This window comes from Otolemur garnettii, unplaced genomic scaffold (assembly GCF_000181295.1).
Source record: "Otolemur garnettii isolate 467f Iridium unplaced genomic scaffold, OtoGar3 scaffold00120, whole genome shotgun sequence".
NCBI classification, from domain to species: domain Eukaryota; kingdom Metazoa; phylum Chordata; class Mammalia; order Primates; family Galagidae; genus Otolemur; species Otolemur garnettii.
Genome location: NW_003852515.1, coordinates 609,462 through 628,706, shown reverse-complemented (window position 1 = coordinate 628,706; position 19,245 = coordinate 609,462). Strand labels below are relative to the sequence as shown.

Below are 19,245 nucleotides of genomic sequence, written 5' to 3'. Positions count from 1 at the left end.
AGCAGTTCTCAATAATCAGTTCTCAGCAATTATTTGTTATTATTACAGTTTAACATTATAAAATTAACAAAAATAATATAAAACTCATATTCTGGCGAAATAGCCACATGGCAGCCGAAAACCATATATTCCCTTCCTGTTCTTCCAGCCGTTCGTGCATTTTTTCCAAAAATCGAGACTTTTTAAAAACGCCACAGGACGCGGGACAAATTATTGAAAAGCAGGATGTCTGGTCACCCTAAGCTAGAGGTCACTGTATTTCTGGAGCTTGCTGCCTAGCAAGGGTGGTGCTCAGCACATCACTTAAGAATGCGTAATTGTGCAAGTGACATGGCTCTACACCCTGCCATGACTTCATGCTATGGAAAGTGCCATGAAAGGAAAAGTATGTGGAGATTTGCAGGCTTGTAACAGGGAAGGGCAGACGTGGTGTGGGGGAATGGGTCACCGTATGGCTTCCCTGGGGAAGTGATAATTGAGCTGAGGTTTAAATAATGAACAAGGAGAGAGGTAACACTCACAAGGAGTGGTTGATTACTTCTCCCTCCCTGACCCTTCTCCCAGGGGCAGGAATCACACACTCTTCTGTGTTCCACCCAGCAGGTAGCATTTGAGATAGTGGAAATCCTTAGGCATTGATGACTCAATAGAACGTTGCATACAAATGTCAAGACTGAGTTTGTTCCAAGGATATTTGTGGGACTGGATAACACTTGTTTCCACATCTTTAATTTTCATACTTGTATTTTGGTTGATATTACAAAGAACTTCAGGTGGCATTATATGACCTTATAACCTTCGCATATACAGGAAATCCTTTCCAATTTAATTGCTGGACTGTCTTCTTGTACAGTCAGTTGAATCTGTTGCTTTTTTAATTGTTCTTCTTTGTTCTTGCCTATATTTTTGTATCTACTCCCCCATGAGTATGTTCTAAATAGGATACTTTGAAAAAAAAATGTTTACTCTATATTCTCTATATTTTAGAGGAACACATTTTGAAGCTGTATATTTTGCAAATGAGACAAAGTAGTTGTCTCTCTGTCATAAGTCTCTTAGTGAATCTTCAGATCTCTGGGGTGACCCTCTGTGTGCATTTTTTCAAGAACAAAAACCCTATGGGATGTGGATAGGGGCTTGTTTCTGCCCTGGATATGTATCGTCTTTGTGAGCCAAGGACAAGATTGAAGAAGTGGGCCAGGTGTGGTGGCTCAGCCTGCAATCCTAGCACTCTGGGAGGCCAAAGCAGGTGGATCGCCTAAGTAAGAGTAAGATCCCATCTCTACTAAAAATAGACAAACCAGCTGTGCCAATAGTCCCAGATACTCAGGGGACTATAGCACTTTACCTAGGGCTATAGAGTGAATGTTTGTCTTAAAAAAAAATTGAAGAAGTGACTAGACTCACAATGACAAGGTCTATGTGAGAACATAGATATTGAATCTTTCCAGGGCACCTACGTTGGCCAAAGTAAAATTTATTCCTTTTTGATACATAATTGTTAGCATGGTTTCAATCCTGAATCCAAATTTTGGATCAATAACAAAACAAAATACAAATTGGGGTAAATGATTATAAAATGTCCTGCTGGAAAGTCAGTTAAGGCATCCTAATATAACCAATGGTGAAATGATTAGGGGGAGGTATCACTATAGACCCTTGTCACTACCCGGACTATTTTTGCAGAGGGTTAGATGTGAAGCTAGACAAATCACCTCCCCCATAATTCACCAGTTGTAACTAGTAAACGTATGGTTGGTAGGCTGGCTCTCAATATCAACCTAATACATTGACTTTATTTTGTTTTCAAATCTAGGGACATAGAATAGTATATCACTTCCAACTTTTATTATGCATCAAGTCTCAAGATAAATACGAAAATTTTTCAAATAAATTCTAAATGGTTTTTATTATATGGTTTCCATTGAAAACGCAGAGCCACTTAAACAGCATCAGATTCTTTTGTTGTTGTTGTTGAGACAGAGCCTCAAGCTGTCCCCCTGGGTGTAGTGCCATGGCATCACAGCTCACAGCAACCTCCAACTCCTGGGCTCAAGTGAGTCTCCTGCCTCAGCCTCCCAAGTAGCTGGGACCACAGGCACCCGCCACAATGCCCAGCTACTTTTTGGTTGCAGCCGTCATTATTGTTTGGCGGGCCTGGGCTGGACTCAAACCCACCACCTTAGGTGCATGTGGCTGGCGCCTTAGCCACTTGAGCCACAGGCACCGAGCCCAGATTCTTTTTTAAAAATTTGACAAATAAAAATTATATATTTATAGTATAGAACATGATGTTTGTTTTTTTATTAAATCATAGCTGTGTACATTAATACTGTCATGGGGTACAGTGTGCTGTTTTTATATACAGTTTGAAATATGAAGATGATGTTTTGATATAGGTATAATGAGTAAATCAAACTAATTTATCATCACCTCACACGATGATTTTATCGTGGTGAGAATGTTTAAAAATACACTTCCTTAGCAATTTTCAAGTATACAATATATGTTAGTCCATTCAGGCTACTGTAATAAATTACCATAAATGAGCTGGCTCATAAACAATAGGAATGTACTGCTCACAGTTCTGGAGACTGGGAAGTCCAAGATCAAGGTGCCAGTAGATTTGGTGTCTGGTGAGAGCCTTCTCCTCATAGATGGTGTCTTCTCATTATATCTTCATATCGTGGAAAAGGAAGACAAGGGCCCTCTCTAGGGCTTGTTTTATAAGGTACTCATCTCACTTGTGAGGGTTCTGGCCTTGTGGTGTAATCTCTTCCCAGAGGTGATTATAATACTATCACCTTGAGAATTAGGTTTCCAGCATATGAATTTGGGGGGATACATTTAGGCAACAGGACAATACAATATTGTTAACTATAGTCACCATGCTATACGATAGAAGTCCAGAACATACTTTTCTTTTCTAACTTAAACTGTCACCTTTCACCAACATTTCTGTTCTCCCTTCCCAATCCCCACTCCCTGGTAACCAGCATTCTACTCTCTGATTCTGTAAATTTAACTTTTTTAGATTCCACATAAAAGTGAGAACATGCAGCATTTGTCTTTCTGTGCCTGGGTTATATCACTTTATATAAAAATGTCCTTCAGGTCAATTCATGTTGTCACAAATAACAGGATTTCCTTTATTTTTAAGGCTGATAGTATTTCATTATGTATATATACCACATTTTCTTTGTTCATCTGTTTGCAGACAATATTTTGGTTATTAATGATATGAATAATGCTATAATTAACATGGGAATGCAGATATCTATTCAACCTACTTATTTCTTTGGATAAATACCCAGTGTTGGAATTAACTATAGTCACCATCATTTTTTTCATTTTTGAGGAACCTCCACACTGTTTCCCACAATGACTGTTTGCATTCCCAACAACAGTGTACGAAGACTCCCTTTTCTCTAAGTCCTTGCCAACATTTGTTATCTTTTGTCTTTTTGATAAGGTGGGAGGTGATATCTCATTGTGGTTTTTAATTGGAGTCTTCCTAAGCATCAACTCTTAATGTTTTGGTCAAAGAGGTATTTGTTAAGATGAAGAGTAAGAATCGTGGTAGTTATTATCAAACTACGTATTAAGGTCAGAACAGTGAAGGGAGGATTTCCCACTCACTTGAAAGCTTTCATCTCCCCCTTCCATAAAAGGAGAAATGAACAAGAAAAAGTGTAAAAATAGTGGCATTACTTTTATAATATTTAAGAGACTCTAACAGTTACTCTTGTATATATTCTTTTTCTTTCTAGGAAAAGCCATTGACAAAATCTCTACAACGTGGAGAAGACCCTCAGTTTGATCAAGTATGTGATACGTTATATAACTTGATTCTGGTTTATGTTTATTTGAAAAGGAGCAAAAGTCAAGGCCAAGATGCTCAAAAAGCATATGGCTATGTGGCCTTAAGAACTGTGCCCTGTAGCATTCACAGTTATGGTTTCTATGCATAGATGATCGGTAAATGTCTATCAATTTGATAAGAAAGAACTGTGAAATATTTGGATAATATGAGTAGAACATCAGTTGTTTGCTAAATCTTTGTATAACAATTAAAGAAAATAAGAAAAGATAGTTTAGATCAATATTCTAAGTACAATAATTTCAAATAAGCTTAAATGAATATTTTTGTATTTGTGTAATAATGGAATACTCTGACTTCTAAATTATGAGTAAATATTGTAACACACAAAGAAGAAAAGATAGTTTAAAGGAAATTTCATTAAAAAACTTGAGATTCATCTGAATAAATAATATTATGTCAGTTATTTTCAACTGGTGTGCTGAGGCACACTGGTGTGCCATGAGAAGATCTTATGTGCAAAAAGTTTTAAAGATAATTAATTAAGGCCAAGTACAGTGGCTCATGCCTGTAATCCTAGCACTCTGGGAGGCCAGAGCCGGATGGACTGCATGAGCTCAAAAGTTCAAGACCAGCCTGAGCAAGACTGAGACCCCTATGTGTATTAAAAATAGAAAAATTAGCCAGGCAATGTGGCGAGTGCCTACTTGGGAGGCTGAGGCAGGAAGATCGGTTGAGCCCAGGAGTTTGAAGTTGTTGTGAGCTAAGATGATACCATAGCACTCTACCCAGGGTAACAGAAAGAGACTCTGTCTCCAAAAAAAGGTAAAAGAAAAAGATCATTAATTAAATTATTTTCCAAAGAAGTTCAAGGCACAAATAAGGATATTCTTTTTTTTAACCACTTTTTTTTTTGATCAATATAATTTAAGTGTGCCATGGAAGTTTAACTATAGGTTCAAGTGTGCCCTGAAGCAAAAAAAGGTTGAAAAACACTGTATTATGTGACGATCAAATCTCCTCTCTGGAGCTTATCCTGTTTTTATCCAACATATTTTTGAATGCCTACTATTTGCTTGACACAGTGCTAGGTACTGGTGACATACAATCTAGGGTAAGTTTTGGATCTTCAAGAATTCACAATCTTGTGGGAGAGAAACTACCCCAATAATCATGAACATGTGCGTTCAACAAGAAAATAATTCATATTATATATGAATTATTTATTCCAACAGAGAAAATAATTCATGGGCAAAATAAGACAGAATAAATACAAAGAAAGTCCTTTGAAAGTAGGTTAGGACTAACAAAAGGACACCCAGCTCTAAATGGTAGTAATAAACACAAGAAATAAGGATTGGATTGATTCTAGTTCAGTAATTTCAGGAAGGCCCCAGGAACATTTAAGAATGGCAGGTACCAGGACATCAGAGGAAGCTGGAGATGTGTTGGTGATGTTTCCTCAACTCTACAGTTGATGAAAAGAGGACAACATGTTTTTCTTCAAAAATCTCAGTTGCTGCCAATGTCAAATACAAAAGCCTACTGGATGTACCATTGTCCAATCTAATATGGTATTTTTTAGGGTCTAATGAAGAACACACAGAGAGTACACTTTCTGTAAGGCTTGAAAATGCCTTTAATGTGGAAATATCTGGCTGTACAAGTCCAGATTTGTGTGATCCAGAAACATCATGCCTTACTGTGCAGACAGTATTCTCCTTTTTCTATTTTATGAGCTGCTGTTTGAGGGAGACCGCACACATTTATGATTATGTTTAGCCTTCCAAGTCCAGTGTGGCTCTGGGCTTGCTCTCTGTTGCTGGCAGAGCTGCCTGTTTTCTAGAATGCTGGCAAAATGGAGGATGGGTCTCATCGCTCTGTGGCATCTAGCTGTCTTCCTCTGTAGTCATGTTGTCAGATGCTGTTGGCATTTGGCAGGTGTTAGGGTCAGAGGCCCTTGGGGAATATGGTACATGTTGTTTGGAACCACCATTATGGAGATGTGGCAAGTTGTGGCTCTTTATATTCTCTTTAAGAATCTAAATATTTGTCATCTGTTTTCTTTAGTTTCCCATTATGATATATATTCTTTGTCTCTTTATCCTATTAAATTATCACTGTCTTTTCCTCAAAAAAAAAAATGAATGTTATTTTTCTCTAGCTTAATGTACCTCTTTATTCTCTGGCAAAATAGTTCTTCTAAATTTTAACATTGCATATTATACTGTAGTGATCCCATATAATTGGTCTTAAGTATGATTTTTCATTTATTGTTCAGTTTTCTTTTTCTTTTTCAACATTGTAGAAAAGAGATAGTCTTTGGAATTTGACAGACCTGTATTTAAATCCAAACTGTGATGCTTAATTAGCTATGTTACTTATAACATTGTAGCTCAAAGTGTTGTTCAGAGATCTGCATCCGATGCATCACCTGGAAGCTCGTTAGAACTGCAGCCTCTCAGTCTTGCCCCAGAACTACTGCATCTGCGTCTTAGCAAGCCCTGTGGGACTCACTTGTACATTAAAGCTTGATGAGCACTGGCCTGTAACATATCTCTACATGTTAAAGACACTTTAGGACTGAACCAACAGTAAGATGGTCGCTAAGGACTTTCAAATAAAACCTGTAGGATTGTCTTCTGATCATTAAATCATAAACTCACATGTGAACCAGGAGAGAAGACAATCTACAATGTTTATCTTATTCTAAATATATTCCAAGACTCCTAGGCCTAAGAGGAGCTTGACAGAAATTTGGTTCACCTGTGGATTTGTGAAAAAAAGTTAGCAAACTAACTATTGAAAGTGCCTGCTATGTTTTCAATGTGTTCCTGCCCAAATTCAGGTGTTGGCAATGGGATACTGTTTGGCCTTAAAAGATGATTAGGCAAGGCTATAGGTATGCCCAGCTAGTTTTTCTATTTTGAGTAGAGATGGAGTCTTGCTCTTGCTCAGGCTGATCTCATTCTGAGCTCAAACAATCCACCCACCTCAGCCTCCTAAAGTACTAGGATTACAGGTGTGAACCACCTCACCCAGCCACTACATGCTTTTATCAAAGGGCTTGGCAGAGGGCTCTGATCTCTTTTTCCCTTTCATCTTGTGAAGATATGGCATTTGGAGTGCCATTTGGAAGAGGAGAGGAATCTTCACCAAATAATGTACCTACTAGTCTACTAGTGATTTGATCTTGGACTTCCAACCTCTAAAACTATGAGAAATAAATTTCTGTTCTTTTATTTTTTTCAGATTAATATGAAAGTACACAGAATTAGGTTTCATTGTTTGCATTTGTAAGGTCAAGTCCAAGTTGTAGTTGTTTCCTTCACCCAGGGAAGTGTGCCAGATACCTGTGCATTGGGTGGGAACTTGTTGAACTCTCTCTCTTCCCTCTTCTTGAATTTAATCGAGTTTTTCTCGCAAGTGAGCACAAAATTGTTAATCTACTAATTTCAATTTAGTATTGAACACACATGATACTTGTTTTTCCATTCCTATGATACTTAGGAGAGTGTTCTCCGAATCCATCCAGGTTGTTACAAAGATATAAAATTTCCACCTTTTCATGGATGAATAGAATTTGATGGTATACATATACCACAGTTTATTACTTTATTCATGTGTTGAAGGGCATTTGGGTTCGTTCCACATCTTTGGAAATGTGAATTGAGCTGCTATAAACATTCAAGTGCAAATATCCTTATGGTAAAATGACATTTTTTCTTTTGGGTAGTTACTTAGTAATGGGATTGCAGGATCAAATGCAAGGCTTACTTTTAGCTCTTTGGAGACTCTCCATACTTCTTTCCATAAAGGCTGTATTAATTTGCATTCCCACCAACAGTGCATGAGTGTTGCCTTCACTCTGCACTCATGCCAGCATCTGCTGCTTTGGGAACTTGTGATGTTTTTAATAAACTACCCAAGTCTCAGCAACACAAAACAGACTAAAGCAATGTTTATCTACTGTTGCAACCAACAAATTATAAGAATTACAATTCCTTTGGCAAGGAATCCTTAAATATATCAAGGTCTCTTAATCTTTTCGTATAAACGTTTAAATTATATAATTCCCCTTGTTCTGATTCCAGACAATAGGATTTTAATCTGGATTCCTACAGAGGTCTGTCTATGGGAAATGAACACACTGGAGATGCCACCTAGAGTGGTGTAAAGTCCATTGCTGTAATCATAGCTATAGTAGTCATTGTAGAGGTAACATTTATTTAGTACTTTCCATAGGATAGGTACTGTGTTAGTACATATTTTGAACAGCACACAACCGGTCCTTGTTTGTATCAATTTCTCCCCTAATTGTCACTGACATAAATGACAGGGTATGAAGAGCTATCCCTCAGCACCAATCCTAGATGACCCTGTTTACTCCTCCACTCAACCAGCCGGTAATTCATTTTCCTCTTCCTATAAATAGAAGCAAAGAAAAAAAAAATCATGTAATACTTTATAATTTACCAAGCCCCTTATTATATATCTCACTTGACATCACTTAATTCTTCCAACAACTCCAAAAAGAAGATACCATCATCTCCATATAGCATGTAGTAAAAATGCGTCTCAGAACAGTTGCCCAATATTATGACTAAAACCTAAAGGAGCCAAGACTGGAATCCATATGTTATGACTATAAAAGCTGTGATCTTTTTACTACATAACCTGTTTATGGTTCTGAAAACTAGGTTGATGAGAATTCAGGTGGGATTTTTCAAGGGGTAAAGGATCCAAGATCCTGCATCATTTATAATTAGGTTTGGCTGCAAATGATGAAGTAAAATCTTCCTGAACAAGACAAAAGTTTATTTCTCACTATGTTGAAAAAGTATAGAAGAAAGAGTGGTGCCTGTGGCTCAAAGGAGTAGGGTGCTGGCCCCATATACCAGAGGTGGTGGGTTCAAACCTGGCCCCAGCCAAAAATTGCAACAACAAAAAAAAGTATAGAAGAAATCAGTTCAGAAGATAGTATTTTTTTCTTTTTTATATATAGAAGCTTATATTCCCAAGGTCGAGTATGGCTGCTGGCACTCAGCCATTACATCTGTATTCCAGGCAGCCGGAAAAATAAATGGAAAAAGAATTATTTAAAAGAAATATCCTCCCAAATTGTATATGCCATTTCTACTCATATCCAGTTGGTCAGATCTTACTCATATGACCACATCTAGCTGTAAGATTGGGTATTGGGTAACAACTACCTGTCTCCACTAGCTATTTTGCTAAAACACCCAATAAAACTAAAAGAATTTACAGTCCATACCTCTTTTTTTCTCACTGTGAAATTCTCCTTGAATTTGTCAATTTTCCAGTTTGAATTTAAATATATGTATATATTAAGAGGCTAAATCTTATTTTCTTAAATTTTCTTTTGTATTTTTACAGTCTTAATTATTGGTTTAATAGCTCTTCATTTAACCTCATTCCCAGAATTTTGCTCTTCACAAGTTTCATAAACTTGAATTTTACCCATGCTTACATGGTACCTACTATGTGGCAGCCACATACCAAGTATTATGCCAGTTTATGGAAATAAACATGAATGAAGCACAGTGCCTCCTGAGAGGTAAATAAAACTGTAATCAGAGAAATGATAACCCCAGGCTAGGACATAAGTTAATGCAGAAGGCCCAGGTGTGAGGTGAACCCCAGAGAACAAGCTTTGCCCTGCCCTGGGAGCCTGGGAGGCCTGCAAGGACCAGGCAAGAGAGGTGCAGAGCCACATGGGCTATAACCTCTAGTCCCTGCCAATGAGAAAGTCACACCAGTAATAAGAATTAATAAAGGTAGAGGAGATTTTCACCAGCATTTTGAAGATGTATCTTGCTACTAGCTTGTTTTAAATGGCTAAATTAACCATCAGGCCATGTAAAATGAATGAAAAATTGTCCTAGTAATGAAGTTCTTTGATTTAGAAAACGTTTATTGATTGTTTGTGTGTACATACGCGTGTGCATCCAAAGCTCTGTGTGGGACAAAGATATAAGAATGTGGTCCTCAGGAACCCAGGTCCCCAGGATTGCATTCCACTTTGCAGGAACTTCAGACCCAGAAGAGGATGATAAGATATAGGTGAAATGCCTATATGCCTCTGGCCAAAAATGCCGTTTGAGAAAAAGCAGTGAAAAGATTTTGTGCAGGCACACTCGTGAGAAACTGAGGTAGAATCCCATATGGCTGGGTTAGTTGCAGGCCTAACATGACCAAGGCTTTGGCTGGAATAGCATTTCCAGACTGCATTAAGGAATTAAGGTTGACTTTATAAGGCCAATGAAAAAGCCATTTGGAAAACTGGGCAGATACCTATCAGTAACCTTTCCTGATCTGTGGTAAGTGAGGAAGGTCGCTTGCTGATGGGTCTGGGAATGGAAATATGCTAGGAGACCTCAAGAGAAGAGGAATTTACCCAATGCATACAGGTATCTAATGGCACAGATGAAACCTGGGCTCATGAAAGGCTTTTGAGAAGTCCAGCCTGAGAATTCCTTATAAAAGGCTCCAGCAAAAAACCCCCTGACTTAGGGCCTACATGGAAACAGAGGTTTGCACACAAATTCCTGTATGCCCAAGAAGTTTCTCTATGCTTTGCTTAAAGATTTGAAGTAACTGCCTCTAAATGTAGAATAGATATTCAAATCCTCTCTTTCCCTCATAGCCTCAGGCTTCATCAGATAAGAACAAAAAAAGTAATGACTGACATGTTCTTCATTAAGTTATGTTAAACCAGGTTATGTTGAAAGGGTTATGCTTAAAGGTTTATGTTGGGTGGATTATTAGATTACCAGGGAGGAGGTACTTACAGGGCGAGTGTTCATAAGATGTTTAAATGGATTAATGAAGTCATTGATGTCCGATGCACATGTGCAGAGGGATTGTAATGAATGTTAATGAGGTCATTGCTATATAGTGCGCATGCACAAGATTCCCTATATAAACCAACCGTAAATAAAGAAAGCTCACCATTTTGCCTGAGTGAGCAGATGATCACCTTTATTTAAAACACAATTTCAATAAGCGTGCTTATTCTCCGCAACATCACTTTTCCATGAGACCCTTATGACAACAATAAGGCACTGCACAAATAGCTGGGACATGGGCCCGTGTGTGTGCCAAGTGTCTCATGCAAGATGTAGATAGTAAACAGTATGAGACTTCAGGGACAGAAGATGGGCATTTTAGAGTCATTTGCTTCACTAGAAAAAGCTTTCTAGAAGAGAATGTAGTTTATCAGGTACTTAAAAGAATCAGTAAGATGTGGCTGGGTGTTGATGGCGAGTAAAGAATGTAGGAAATTACAGAAGAATGGAACAGTTTATACAAAGGCCATACACAGAAAAATGACATTATAAATTATCTTTGGGGGACTGATAAATGGATCAATTTATTTGGAGCAGAAGGCAAGTATTGTCAAAGGATAATCTTAAAGAACAGACAAAAATCATACATTATATCTGATACAGATAGAAAATAAGCATGTACCATGGAGTCTGTTTAACTTATTAACGAGGGATATTATAACTTGTTGAGAAGAAAATCCAAATACAACAGTCATGTTTATAAATATAAATAAAGAACATTGAAATAAATGTGCAATGAGAGGCAAAACTGGCTTCTTCCACTTGGGGGAAAAATGTTAACCTTCACTGGACAGTTTTTCTGTGTCTATAGATAAGAATTACTTTGTATTGTTATTGGTTATCTACCATTTACACAGTTTTAAGTAGCTCATAAGTATTAAAAGGGGCAGAGCCCCCATAGACTCAGAGTCAGGTAAGTCCTTGAGAGTACCTTGTGGTTTTCCACCGAGACACAAATTTTTCCTGCAGTCAAGGAGTGTTAGGAACCAGATCAGCCTGCATAGATAGGAAGGGTTCAGATTGTGGAAGATCTTAATGCCCATGCCTGGGGATTTATTCTGTACAAACCAGTATTAAAGGGATCAAAGTGGCAACTTGATGTTAGCCCAGAGGAGACAATGTTCATGAAAGGGGTAATAGAGAAACCCTTGAAGGTTGGAAGCATTTCAGGAACTTGACATTGATAAGGATTTGAGGGTAAAAGGGTCTGAACTAAAATGAATGCAGTGAAACTCACAAGGAGGGATGATTATAAGGACAGTTATATAAGAAGAATCAATATTGGTTGAGTGAAAGAGAAACAAAAGGTAACTCTAGTTTTAAATCACTATTTGGAGCAATTTTCATTCAGTTCAAGAAACAATGAATGCCTAAAGCATACTAAGATCTGCAAGGATTAATAGAATCCCCCAAATTAATAAGATATAGTTCCTGTCCTTAAGGAATTCTCAACCCTAAAAGGAAGACAGATGTCTACATAAATAATACTACAATGTAAAGGCTATCAAAGGAGTATCAAGTACTCTAGGAACTCCTATAAGGCAGCCGTTAATGTAGCCAGGAAGGTGAATGAGTGTGTCACAGGAAACAATTGAGGAGAGTGACACTCAAAAGACACTTGCTATCCAGATGAGCAAGATGGGTTAGGATATGTGGAGGGGCCTCATGGATAAAGAAGTTGAAGGTAAAAGGAGCAGATCACAGGGGTGTGGCTGGGAACCAAGGGGGAAGGTGGAGTGGGGCCCATCATGATGGTCACTCTTCCTCCTTGATGAGGAGTCTGGGCTGTTGTCTGTGGATTAGGAGCTCTTCAAGCAGAGAAGGCTATATATCAGTTCTATACATACTGAATTTTCACAGAGGGTGAACTATCTCAGCAGAAATAACTGGGACTCATTCAGTTATATGGTCACTCAACAAATGCTGAGAAATTAGAAAGAGTAGGAACTTCAAAATGGTGGTGGAGAAGCATGCTGGTTTCACTGCCGCTCATAGAAAACCAAAAGCAAATATACAGTGCCAAGATTATCACCAGAAGTATCTCAGAACCCAAATGTGAAGATGATACATTTCCTAGAGCCACAGAGAAGTGAAAAAACTTTGAGAAGACAGTAAGAGAATTGGACGTCCACATCAGCCATACCCCTTCATTCTGTTCAGCACCAAGTATATGCAGAATTTCCCCTTACCTCAGTTTCTATGCTGAAAAAAGTGAGATCGAAGGAGATCAACTTCTTCATCATCCTGGGTTCCCTGTTAGAGCACTTGTCCTTGCCTTCATCTAGAAATCAACTGAAGTGATAAATATCCCTGAGGACATGTAGAGACAAAGGGAAGAATGGAACTATCATTCTCATTCCCCAAAACTCTGCTTTATAACTTGGCCAAGGGAGAAGGCAAACCAGAGTAGCTGTTCAGCAGCACCATGCTACGGGAAGTTCATTCCACAGATCCTCGGGTACAAACTCCTAGTCAGTTTTTCCACACTGCTAGGATAGTCTCCCTCTGAAACTTTCCCCACTTGGGAAGGGCAGAGTTCCCATCATTTACTAGGGCCAAAGAAAACCTAGGCTTAAGCCCAAAGGAGGTGGTGAGCTAGCTATAAAGAATTGCTAAGCAAACATATTCAATAAAATCCAAAACAAGCCAGACAGAAGACTATAATAAATAATTAATTCTTCAAGGCAAAGACATAGACATATACTCATAAGAAACAACAGCAAACAGGGAACCATAATCTCCCCTAATGGGCAAAGCAAGAATCCAGTAACTGACCATAATAAGACAACAGTGTATGTGTGCTGTCTGACCAAGAATTCAAAATAGTAGTTTAAGGAAACTTAAAGATCTCCAAGATACACAGAAAATTAGTTCAGAAATTTACCAGAGAAATATAACATAGATCGAAATAATTAAGAAAGTCAAACTGAAATATAGGAACTGAGAAATATATTTGCTGAACTAAAAAAGTCATTAGAGGCTCTCAAATAGCAGAATGAATCCAGCAAAGGAAAGAATCAGTGAGCTGGAAGATAGGCTATTTCAAAATACACAGTCAGTTTGTAAGAGGCTAGTTCCGTTTTTTCCCTTTGATTTCCAACGTTGGACTAGGTTGTCTCAAGCAATTTCAATAACCTGTTGGCTCCTAAGCAACCAAAGGAAAGGTGGTGTGGAGTACATTGAAGATTTCTGCTCCAAATTTTCAATAAATTTCTGCTTGCGCCTTTAAAAGCAAAAAAAAAAAAAAAAAAAAAACAGAAGAGAAAAAAAGAATGAAAAACAACAAAGATATATAAAATTATCTCAAAAGAGCAAATCTAAGAATTACTGGTACTAAACAGGGAGTCAAGCTAGAAAGAGAATATAGTGAGTAAATGAAAAATACCCTATAGAGTTTTAGATCAGGTGGTAGGATCCACAAAAGAATGGCCAGGAAAATGGTGGTCAAAAAAGTGGGAGACAACTTTCCAGGGCAGGGACAGGCCCATTAAAATAGCTGCTTAAGGAACACTGTGGAAGGTGAGACTAGGAAGAACTAGAGGTTAACAGTTAGGAGCTCACTGGAAGCGGCTTTGAGAGAGCTTTTTGCTGCAGTGACTATTTGTTGACATGTATGTGGTGTCCCAAAAGTCACCCCCAGAAGTTGCCATATATAGGGAAAATGGGAAATTGTAGCTAAACTTATACTTACAAAAAATATTCATTACAAAATTTTACAAAGAGGTGGCCAACATGTAGAGAATATTTTGTAATGTGAAGGATTTGTAAATAAAGGTACATATAGGTACCATTCCTCACTTTCCGTATGTATGGTGACTTTATAGATGAGGTTTGGGATACCCTGTAGAGTACCTTTTCATAGTAAATCAAGTCACATTAACTGGTTAAGAGACTTGCTGTCACAGCTAAGGTACAGTGGCTGATCATGACTGGCAACACTTACACACTTGCATAGAAAAGCAGTGTGCTAGAACATGGTGATTGAACTTAGTGATGGGTTTCCTGTGTGTGATCTGTGGAAAGTGAACAGCAAATGAAAGGCATGGTGAGCTCACCACTTAGATCCAAGTGATTTTCTTGTATTATCAAATTTTACAGATGTTCTTTTTTAAATATAAAGGATATGGCGCTTTATTTCAGATTCCTCAGTGAAAATATAGCCTGGGTGGGTGGTGATCAGATCCAGCTCAAATATCAAGTTAACCCATTTAAAAAAGAGAAAAACAGCACTCCAAATGCCGCTGACCTGAGGGAGTCTGCAACCCTTACCTATTAGTGACAGTCACTACATACATTTATACTCAGACATGGACATTCTGGCTGCTGAATAAAGTAGTAACTAAATATTTTTTCACATACCTTCCAGCTACATGCACATGCTCTTTTGTTGATTTTCTGTGCCCCTGGCTTTAGACTTTGCATATGTGGTATCTAATGATACAATTGTACGCTGCATGTTCTTTTTGTCTTTGAAGTATTGCTCTATCTTTGTCTCTTGAAATAGCCTCATACAGTAAGTGGTAATTATTTCCTCTTTACATAGTAAATTATGATTGCTTTGCAAAGGAGCCTGTGCTAAAACAATCAGAATCAGAAATAGAATTCATATCCTTATTGTGACAGGTGAATCGATGTACTATGCTTTGGCATTTCATAAGGAACCATGCAGAACATAAGAGAAGGTATGAGAGGCTAGCTAAGACAGGGCAGCATCATAGGAGCACCTGGTAAATACTGCCGTTTGTTGAGGAGGCTTCAGGAGAAATGACTGCAAAAGAGGCCAGTGGTTGGCCATTGGGTTTGTCTTTGCTGATCTTTCAGATGAAGGTGTCAGTAGGGTGGCAAGAGCAGAAATCAGAGTTGGGAGTGAAGCAGGAAGAGGAAGCATCACCAATGCACGAGTGATTGAGCATCCCGCAGGAGGAGGACAGATAAACTGGTAATTAGATGAGAAAGGGAGGACAGGGTCCTATGAAGCTGCTGGTGTTTTACAGAACCCTTCTTTGAAGGAAGTAAGAGCTTGATACTTAGACTTCCTGCCAACGGTTGTGTTCATTTTTCATTTCTATTTCAGCTCTACACTTTTCTCAGTGGTTGAGAAACTCCTGAGCCTAATATGTGGATGTGTTGGACATTATAGTCATTGGTTTTATTCAGCTGATTGATTTCTGGTTTCAGAATAGTTCCAAGTTACTATCTTTACTGTTCCTTCTCATTGGCTTTGGAGCTGTTAGCTGCAGCAAACTCAGGGAGCCAAATATTCGCTACCTTGTAGGTCTTATAGGTCTAATGCTTGGTAATGTCTGACATAAGCTATTAGTGAGTGTAATAACACAAACTAACCTGAAGGGTTCTAATGGAGGCCCCTGGAGTTTGCACTTACAGAAGGAATGGGGGGGGGCTTTTATTTTTTTGTTCCCACAATATACATAGAAAGTGACATATTGATGAATAAAATTGTTATCACTTCCTATTATTCCTTCTATCATTAACTTAGCCTGTGCTCTCACCACTGTCTTTTTTTGTCTGTTGCTTCAGTTTTCATATTTGGAAATGAAAGAAGGAAACATATATTTGATGTCTAAACATATCTATTTTAAGGTCTAGTATGGCCCCTTGTTTTATAGCATCTCATTTTGTCATCATTAAATGCCAGTGAAGTGTTCTTAGTCCCATTTTACAGCTGAGGACACAGATGCAGAGAAGTGGTGACAAGCCACACTCACACACCTGATAAGTGACAGACTGCATCTTGAACCCAAATCTATCCCCATTGCCCAAATACACCAGTGAAATTATGAAAGCCTGGCATATAAAGGGTCAGTCAGTTCTGAGAACATTAACTTGTAGCTATTTGCAATTCAGTGTGACCTAATGTTTTTACTGGTGTCACACCTATAAATTCCAGATAATTTGCTCAAACATTCTAAGAAAACTCTATTACGGTTTCTCTGTAGATTTTATGGTTTTTTGTGACATTTTAGATATGTCACAGATATGTTAAATGTGTTAAAAATGTCATGTATAAGACAGGAAACACTTGGTAAAATATATCCAAACACCTACCACAGAGCTTAAATCACATTTTACTGTCTTGGGAAGTGTAATTTCCTGAAAAGGAAGGAGATGCAATTCTAGTGTTACAATTCTATTCTAATGCTACAATTCCATGAATGGCTATTTAAAATGTATAAATGAAAGCTGGGAGTGGTGGTTCACTCCTGTAATCCTAGCACTCTAGGAGTCCGAGGCAGGTGAATTGCTTGAGCTCAGGATTTTAAGACCAGCCTGAGCCAGAGCAAGACCTCATCCCTAAAAAAAAAGAATAACCGGACATTGTGACGGGTGCCAGCTACTTGGGAGGCTGAGGCAAGAGAAGCACGTAAACCCAAGAGTTTGAGGTTGCTGTGAGCTATGACTCCATGGCCCTCTACCAAGAGCAACAGAGCAAGACTCTGTCTTAAAAATAAATAAATTGGCTCGGCACCTGTGGCTCAAGTGGCTAAGGTGCCAGCCATGTACACCCGAGGTGGCGGGTTCGAATCCAGCCCGGGCCCGCCAAACAACGACGGCTGCAACCAAAAAATAGCCAGGCGTTGTGGCGGGCACCTGTGGTCCCAGCTACTTGGGAGGCTGAGGCAGGAGACTTGCTTGAGCCCAGGAGTTGGAGGTTGCTGTGAGCTGTGATGCCACAGCACTCTACCCAGGGTGACAGCTTGAGGCTCTGTCTCAAAAATAATTAATTAATTAATTAATAATTAATTTTAAAAATGTAAGCAGTTAAAGAGTAAAAATAAATTAACTGGCATTGGATTTATATTAATGTTAGTCAGAATTTCGTAAATCATTCTCCAGGGGAACACTGTGTTCTGTAAAATAGATCAATTTATCAAAGTCAAATACTGATCTTTCCATAATTGGCACGAAAAGATATATGTAATATATGGAGTTTTATATTAAATAATTTTAAGGTTTTATAATAAACTGTGCTTAAATCTTTGTTGTCTACCATTATTCATCGAATATTATAATCTAGATATTGTATCTGATATGTGACCAAGGAGAAATAAATAGCATTTCAAATTACTTTAGTATACTAGTACTTCATGGTCTTATGCAGTAAGTAGCATGTCCCAAAAGTTACTTGACCATGGGAATTTGAGAAATCAGACCATCAGTGGAGTTCCTTTAAAGTTATTTGTTAAATGCACCATTTATGAGAAGTTAGCCTTATTACTGTAAAATATGGAATGACTCCATTGAATAATTATTCAAATATTTATGTGTGAAGTTTTCCTTTTTGTATTTAGTAAGTAAAATAAAATGCTTATGAGAAATCCTTGTCTTAACTACAGCATAACAGTCTCTTTTAGCCTATGTATACATAAAACGCCAAAGTAAACATTAAAACATTTATGAAGTACATTCAGTATTCCTCTCTGTCCCCCTCAAAATAGAAAACATCAGTATGAAATAATTCTGCAATTCTGTGCACTTCATCCCTTCATGCTCCCCAGTACCTAGCTCATCTGTGGTGGAAGAATATGATCATTTAAACGCAACAAGAACAGCTTTGTAAATGGGCCTGCCTCCTCTGAGCAGCAGCACAGAGCTAGAATTCATCTCACCATTGGCTCTGCTTCCCGTAAATGAAGGAGTTGAGTAACCAAGAAGCCAGCTAGACCTTCCTCCCTTCCTGAGCTTTGAGGGCCAGGTCTTTGCAAATTCCACCCTTCCTTCCTGAAAGTCTGGGCTCAAAAGGGCAGTCACAGAAAGATGGAAAAACACACACATCCACCCCATGCTGACCTTTCATCCTTTCTGAGATGGTCTCACTGTTTTGCCATGAAAAGTGCGCCCAGTAGATCTAATACCAAGAATGGCTTCGGGGTGACTTTTTAATTGACAGAAAAAAAATATTTAAAACTGTATTATAGTAATTTGATGAACACTCCAGACATTCTGAAGGGAGAATGGGGATTCCACCTGAGTGCAGTAGCTGAACATTGTGTGTTCTACCTCAAGATACTTTAGGAGTCAAAAGTCATAAGTTTCTATCTCTTTTATAGATAGAGATATTGTGTAGTTTCTATCTCTTTTAAGAAGAGAGAAATTATGTAGTGCATAATGGACCTTTTAAATATCTCACATAAGTATTTTTTAATAAACTTGTGATTTCAGAATAGCTTTGGATTTACAAAAGAGTTGCAAAGATAGTCCAGACAGTTGCTGGTTCCCCTGCTGCTAACATCTTACATTACCATAGCGCATTAGACAATTAAGAAACCAATATCGGTACATTATTGTTAGCTAAACTCTACGCTGGACTTTATTTGTATTTCTTTTTTTTTCCCTGATATCTATTTTCCATTCCAAGAAACCTTCCAGGACACCACATTAACATTTAGTCATCATGACCCCATAGATGCCTCCAGAGTAACACAAATACTTTTAAATTACTGAAATACAATAGTAGGCGCTTTGGGATTATATTACATATGCAATAATTAAGAAACTTAAGCCCTAGTCAGACTGAATCTTGACCCCTTTTCCTCT

At 38.1% G+C, this 19,245-nt stretch overlaps 1 protein-coding gene across 1 annotated transcript in view; it reads left to right on the top strand.

The window, feature by feature from the left end:
• FRY (FRY microtubule binding protein) overlaps window positions 1-19,245 on the top strand; it is a 251,083-nt gene that overhangs the window by 58,013 nt on the left and 173,825 nt on the right. The window contains exon 3 of the mRNA XM_003797632.2: window positions 3,771-3,824. Within this exon, the coding sequence (XP_003797680.1) occupies window positions 3,771-3,824 (54 nt within the window). The remainder of the gene's footprint in view (window positions 1-3,770; window positions 3,825-19,245) is intronic.